This window comes from Nymphaea colorata, chromosome 3 (assembly GCF_008831285.2).
Source record: "Nymphaea colorata isolate Beijing-Zhang1983 chromosome 3, ASM883128v2, whole genome shotgun sequence".
Classification (NCBI taxonomy): domain Eukaryota; kingdom Viridiplantae; phylum Streptophyta; class Magnoliopsida; order Nymphaeales; family Nymphaeaceae; genus Nymphaea; species Nymphaea colorata.
The window spans coordinates 14,709,968-14,717,358 of NC_045140.1; the positions used below are offsets into that span (position 1 = coordinate 14,709,968).

At 42.9% G+C, this 7,391-nt stretch overlaps 1 protein-coding gene across 1 annotated transcript; it reads left to right on the forward strand.

The window, feature by feature from the left end:
• The first annotated feature begins 1,082 nt into the window (after positions 1–1,082).
• LOC116251333 (D-3-phosphoglycerate dehydrogenase 1, chloroplastic-like) lies at positions 1,083–5,520 on the forward strand. Its single transcript, XM_031625534.2, has 5 exons — positions 1,083–1,783; positions 3,480–3,856; positions 4,164–4,274; positions 4,413–4,508; positions 4,603–5,520. Exons 1-5 carry the CDS (start codon positions 1,186–1,188, stop codon positions 5,272–5,274), a joined length of 1,854 nt encoding a protein of 617 aa, XP_031481394.1. The 5' UTR covers positions 1,083–1,185; the 3' UTR covers positions 5,275–5,520.
• Positions 5,521–7,391: the final 1,871 nt, after the last annotated feature.

The following is a 7,391-nucleotide window of genomic DNA, read 5'->3' on the forward strand; positions in this document are numbered from 1 at the left end:
GTCCACGCTATTCCATTGTCTAATCATACCTTTAGGAAGCGCATAACAAGGACCAGAATGCTTGTTGTCTGATGTCTTTCTTCTAAACGAAACTCACATCCCATTTCTTAGAGCCAGGGTTGGTCAGAAATTACGTTGCATCTCCATTTTACCCCCTAACCTGTTAAACCGTTATTATTATATTTATTTTAAAAATAAAAGTAAAAATGTAACACACTAAAAGTTTAGTTTTTAATTAAAGATTTTAAGAAATTTTTAAAGATTTATAAAAGAGTCATTATCATAAATGATTGTGGATTTACCGAATCAAGAGCACAAGCTCAAGAGTCGATCGAGTTGTTATAGTGGTATCAGAGTTGGTTTAATACTTGAATGTGTGGTCTTACACACATAAACACGTGTGCGTTAAGGAAGTGGATTGTAACACCTTAAAAATTTAATCATGAATTAAAGATGGTAAGAGTTCTTCAAAAGTTTATAAAAAGGGTCATTATCATAAATGATCGTCTTAGTTTTTAGTTTTTTTGAGGTTGGAATCGAAACTGCTAAGAAGAGAGTTAGAATCCGTCAAACTATAGATTCAAACCCAAAAATGAGTTGAATTGTTACAAGGAAAAAATGTATAAGAACCGTTTTTGTCACTCATTTTATTTCAATGAGTCGATTCAAAGTCCAATTCTATAATGTGAGAATCTTAATTAATTTATAAGAATTAATTTCGTTACTTGGTTAATAAATCAAATGAATTATTTTTTCACGGTGGAGATGGAAAATCACATGATTTGGGACTTTCTGCGTGGTCCATGTGAAGAGGGTTCGTTCGAAATTCGAAACGCGCCCGTACCTAGAAAAATAGTGGCGCTTTTGTAATTTAGGGTTTCCGGAGCCCTTTTCTCGACTGCAGAGATATTTGTAATTTTATGGTGTTTCCCGGCTTTCTTTCCCCTCCCCTTGGGCAAAGTTTGGGACAAAAGCTTCCGCCTTTTCCTGACGTACGACTGGGCTGTTACTAATCACAAGGACACACACACCCACCAAATTTCTCCATTTCCCCAAAAAATCCGCTCTACGAATGCATTCGATTCGGGGGGCCTAAATTAATACCTCCCTTTCAATTTGCGCTCCCCTCAGAGCAAACCGCGCTTTGGAGAAGAGCAAGGGAGGCGAAGAGAGAAGGGAAAAGCCATGGCCGCTATCTCTGCACCTTCTGTTCCTGCGTCCTCCTCCGTCAATGGACGGACCTCCGACGCTCCTTCCGCTCGGATCTCCTCTTCTATCTCCTTCCGTCCCAGGCCATCCCCCTCTCCTTCCTCCTTCCTCGGACGTCCCCTGAACTTGAAGGCCCCGCCCTCGCCCGTCATTAGGCGCGTCTCCCCCCGGGACTTCGCGATCCGGGCTATCGGATCCAAGCCGACGATCCTCGTCGCGGAGAAGCTCGGAGAGGCCGGGCTCGAGCTCCTGCGGAGCTTTGCGAATGTCGACTGCTCGTACAACCTCACTCCAGAGGAGCTCTGCGCCAAGATCTCGCTCTGTGACGCCCTAATCGTCAGGAGCGGAACGAAAGTGACGCGGGAGGTGTTCGAGGCTGCGCGGGGCCGGCTGAAGGTCGTCGGCAGGGCCGGGGTCGGGATCGACAATGTGGATCTGCAAGCGGCGACGGAGAGCGGGTGCCTTGTGGTGAACGCTCCGACGGCGAATACTGTTGCTGCTGCTGAGCACGGGATCGCTCTCATGGCGGCGATGGCGAGAAATATCGCTCAAGCCGATGCTTCCATGAAAGCCGGTATTACCTCTGTTTCTGCTTTGCGTTTTGATTCTTTAAGCACTTATTACTTTCTGATTTTCCTCTTCTTTTCTTGGATAGTATGATAACTACAAACCTTTGATGGCTAACAAGGGAAAAGTTGTTCCTAGAGATCTGAAAATTTCTGGATATATCGTCATTTTGTTCTGGTTTAGCTTGTTTAGTCGAAGCTGTAAAACACTCGTCGGCCCCGTTCATGATTTTTGCAACGGTTCATGAATGTGACGAAAATGATAACGTAAAGAAGCAGCTAGTGTTTCAGCTTTTTCTTTCTATATATATATATATATATATAATCTAGTTGTTTATTTACACTCAGGCGCTTTCCGGACGAAAATTTCTTTCTCTGTTTATTCTTAGGAAATGACTAGAGAAGAAGGATGTTAGTTAAAAATAGCTTATGGGTGAGATGAAATACTGTGTTTATTGAAGAAAGTATATTTTGGCCGTTGTTTGTCGATGTAGCTATGCTCAGCTTTTCTCTTTGTGAGTGATACTAGAAAGGGACTATGCTACGCAATTCATATGCATGTTCAGCGGGCGATCTCTGGGCTGCTGTATAGGTGTCTAGGGTGCTTGTAAGTTTTTGACATCCCGGTAAAGTTTGAGTACGTGTAGCCGTGACCTATCGAGGTTTTTCCTCTGTTAGTCTGTCTTCTGTGAAGGATAAGCTTCCGGCAATCAAATGGACAAGTGTGATCCGTGAAAATTTCGTGTATTGACTTAATGTTTTCTTCAATCGTTTGCCTCCATCTTCGTAATTTTTCTAGTCATTGCGACCTTATATTTTGCTTATATTAGCGGTGCTCCAACTTGACGACACGCTTATGGAAAGATAGCAGGATTCTTATCTAGACAGCAAAAATGTCACTGAGAAGCCATCAGCAATGGATGACGTTGATCCAGGAGCATCATGAAAAAATCGGTATGGGTTGCAAAATTCTTCGATTAGATACATCAGTGTGTCAGATCAGGGGAAATGGGATGTTCTGTCCTGAACTTGTTATGACGCCCTTATGTTTATGCTTCTCAGCAACTCTGCTCCATTCTCCCTTGAACCGGAATCCGAGCATCTACGGTTTTGGATAGAACCTATCTGCCGTCTATCGACATGCAGAGTTTACAAGTCAGTGTTCTCGATCGAGCAACGCATGATTAATCGGAATTATTTGCTTTCCGGTAAAGTGAGCCGTCAGAAAAATTTTGTTGTTGCTAAGTGAGTCCTTTGATATGAATCATAATGTGGTGTTAGCCTGCATTTGCATCGGAATCTTACGTGTTCATATTTTCTTCATCTAATATGTAGGTCTAGTTGCATCGGGTGGTATCGTATGCACGCTTGTGCGGACCTGATGGTCTATGCACTTTTATGATCACTTGTTCCTTCGTTAGTCATTTGTTGTTCGTCGTTTTTGCTTGTGCATTGTATGCTGTTTGCATGTATACATTTCTTCTCTGTGTCCCAGCGTGGAGTCCTCTCGAGGATGAAATCTGGTCGAATTATTTGATTATGCACTCTGTTTGTTGTTCATTGTGCCTATGGCATTCTTTTAAGTTGATTTGCTGCGTTTGCCACTGATTCCTTGCTGTATATTCTTCCTTCCTCCCTCAGTCATATTGATGTCTGGTGGTTGTAAATATATTTTTTTCATTGACTTTATTTTGTGTGGATCAGGGAAATGGCAAAGAAACAAGTTTGTTGGTGTTTCCCTTGTTGGGAAAACATTAGCCATTATGGGATTTGGCAAAGTTGGAAGTGAGGTGGCAAGACGTGCAAAGGGCCTTGGGATGCATGTAATTGCACATGATCCGTATGCTCCATCTGACAGAGCGCGTGCAATTGGTGTTGAACTTGTCGGCTTTGATGAAGCAATATCAACCGCAGATTTCATCTCGCTACACATGCCATTAACCCCTTCTACTTCAAAAATGTTCAATGATCAATCCTTTGAAAGAATGAAAAATGGTGTGCGCATTATTAATGTTGCAAGGGGTGGTGTGATTGATGAAGATGCACTTGTTAGGGCACTTGACAGTGGCAAAGTTGCTCAGGTTAATCTTGATATCTGTTAAATGTTTGGTTTTGCTCACATTGTTAATTTGGTTAACTTATGAAATTTCAGGCTGTTTTGCTCATTTTTTTCATGTTGATAAATATTCATGCCATGCCATATTTCCACAGTAGATGCCTTTTATGTCCTTTCACATTAAAATGGTGTATATGTCGATGCATTTGTGCATATTCTAAATGCAATCAGGAGATGTGCTTGGTGATTTGTTGGTCTTACTAAAACAAATTTCTGCCTCTACATGTATATTTGTCTCCATCTTCAGTGAATGAAATTTTTGCTTGAAACAGGCAGCACTGGATGTATTTACAAAAGAGCCACCTGCTCAGGATAGCAAGCTAGTGCAGCATGAGAAAGTTACAGTAACACCTCACCTTGGGGCCAGCACAATTGAAGCTCAGGTTTGGGTTTCCTGTTTCTTTGTTTCTTCATCTTTCCTGCACCATGACAGCAGAGTGCACTCATTGTATGTTTGGGGTCGCCTTTTCCTTCTGTTGCCCTGATTCAGACCTTAACTTATTTACCACAAAACTCTCCAGGAGGGTGTTGCCATTGAAATTGCAGAGGCTGTTGTTGGAGCACTGAAGGGTGAACTTGCTGCCACTGCTGTGAATGCTCCTATGGTTCCTGCTGAGGTGAAAAACTGCTCTTTCTGCTTCCTCCATGTATAGACAACCGATGGCATCTTCAATGTTTCGGGTTCATATTTCTCATTTTCAAATATGGCAGGTCTTGTCAGAGCTGGCACCTTACGTCATTCTGGCAGAGAAGCTTGGCCGCCTGGCTGTGCAATTGGTAGCAGGAGGAAGTGGTGTAAAAGCGGTCAAGGTTGTATATACATCGGCCAGAGATCCTGATGATCTAGACACGAGGCTACTCCGAGCAATGATCACAAAGGGCATCATAGAACCCATCTCAAGCACCTTTGTCAACCTGGTCAATGCTGATTTCACAGCCAAACAAAGGGGCCTAAGGATTAGCGAGGAAAGGATTGTTCATGATGGCTCGCCAGAGGTCCCCCTTGAATCAATTCAGGTGCAGATTGCCCATGTGGAGTCCCGATTTCAGAGTGCCATCTCTGATTCTGGTGAGGTGAGAGTTGAAGGCAAGGTGAAAGATGGGATCCCTCACCTGACACTTGTAGGATCGTTTAGTGTGGACGTCAGCCTTGAAGGAAACCTGATCCTGTGCAGGCAGGTCGACCAGCCTGGTATGATTGGTAAAGTTGGTAGCATTCTGGGTGATGAGAATGTCAATGTTAGTTTTATGAGCGTGGGAAGGATAGCACCTAGGAAGCATGCCATCATGGCCATTGGTGTGGATGAGGAACCTGAAAAGTCTACTCTGAAGAAGATCGGTGACATACCAGCCATTGAAGAGTTTGTGTTCCTCCAGCTATAGACGTAAACAGGGGGAGAGGTATTAATGCGAACTATAAGATACCCATTTTTCTCATTATAGGGTACGCTGTAATTGTCTCCTGTGAGTCAATAGGCTTGGCTCTTTCTTAGTTTTTTGTTTCTTCTCTCCTTGACCAAGTTTTCCATTTTCATATGCTGCTGTGCAGTAAATATATGGGTGACGTGTCCGAGGTATGTGACATTATGTTCCTGAAAATAAGAGAGCAATGAGTATCATTTTGTATTAGCTCTAGTTTTTTTCATTGATTTCTTCCGCTGTGGACTTAAAACTTTTGCTATTACCTTTTTTCTTTTTAAATACTGTGAATCCTCTTAGCTACTGAGTATAGGCTTGTTCTCTACCAACGATTAAAAACCCTTTGCAGGTGCCGACCACCTGACACGATAAGATAAGCTGTGGATGTGGCTTCCGCTTTCTCTGGGACTCACGGTTCTTAACATGCTTCCGAACTCTGTTTTTGCAACTTGCCCTTGATTGGCGGTGGTTTTGTTATTACGTACTTATGCCTTTAGTTTCCTATCAAGTAGTATCTGGTGCATCGCTTGTCTAGATAGCTATACACCATGTACATTATGAATGCTCAAGGCCTTCCACATTGAAAAGGTTCAAGAGTTCCACGAACAGGCCACGCATCATTTGAACAGGGCGAGGTAGTAAAAAGTTTCCCGGTAAGAGTACTTGAGAAATACAGCACGGTGGACAACCATCTTTGGTGCCGAGAGGGTGGAGAATTGTAAGAAAAATGCTCACTAAATCTCACTGCTTCTTTGATATTTGTAGTTTAAATTAGAAAGAGTTGGATCCTTGAAGTGAAGGAACGGGAGGGTTCAGATCGGAAGAAGAATAGAGCTTCGGATCCACATTCAGGAACGTCCCTCCCTCTCGCTTGAGACGCAATTCTGTGCCAAAGCTGAGGGTAAATTTCCTGGAATGGTTCTCAGAGAGGGAATCCAGCCCTCATCCGACTCATCCCTACCCTTAAAACTTCAACTTGCACAACAACTAGACACATTCCATCGCGGTGGGAGACGACGCAAAGGTGGCCATGACAAGTACCTTTTCAAACAAAAGTATAACGTGGGTGTTGAAGACACTGGGTTAGGAGTGCAACACCGTTCCGACGCACTGTTAACCGTGGTCTTGATGCATTGGTCGTAAGTGCATCCTCCTCTCCAATCCGCTTTTCTCTTAAAAACAAAGTCAAGAAACACTGCACTGGGGAGTACGGCACCCTTGCCGCTGCGTTAGTTTGTGAACCCATGGTCTGTAGTAAGTTTTGCGTTGTGATTATAAAGTGAAAACCGGATCACGTCCCCTCAAAGACATCTAGGGATGTAACTGGTTCGGAGACAGGTCAGCTCCGCCGTTTATCATACCCTATTTAGTCTACAGATTCAGGTTTGAACTTGAAATTTTGATACCAAAAATGTTCAATTAAAAGTTTACATATATGTTTTCTTGACCTAAAGATTTGGCTCTTTGCTAAGCCTAGGTATCAGACCGGGCCGCCGTACCCGCCCCGATCAGGCCCGGGCTCGGGTCGAAAAACAGGCTATCGGGCCGGGCTCGTCTCGGCTCGTTAATAATTTATAAAAAATAATTTTTATTATTTTTTAAACTTAATAATATGTATTTTACAATTAAAATATATTTTATATTATTAAAAATAATTATTTTATAATTAAAAATGTTTTTTATTATGGAACGGGCCGAACTGAGCCGGGCCCGACGGGCCGTCCCGGGCCGGGACCCAGGCTATCGGGCTGGGCCCAGGCCCGACAGGCCGTTTCGGGTCAGGTCTTACCGGCCCGGCCCGGCCGGATGCTCACCCCTACTCTTTGCATGGTCTGGATAACATTGGTTTAAATTGGCCCTAAACAGTAAAACTAATCTGGCAATTGTGTTTTATGAGGGTTGCCTATTATTTTCGTCCTTGACGTAGTGTTTCTAATTCATGAAATCTGTGAAGTACATAAGTATTTGTGGATTCACTACGAGTAATCCGTTTAATTTGTTGATGGTTTACTATGCCATGTAAAATTAATTTTTAAAATAAAAAATATTAGCCGTCATCGACTCTATTACACATTTGAACC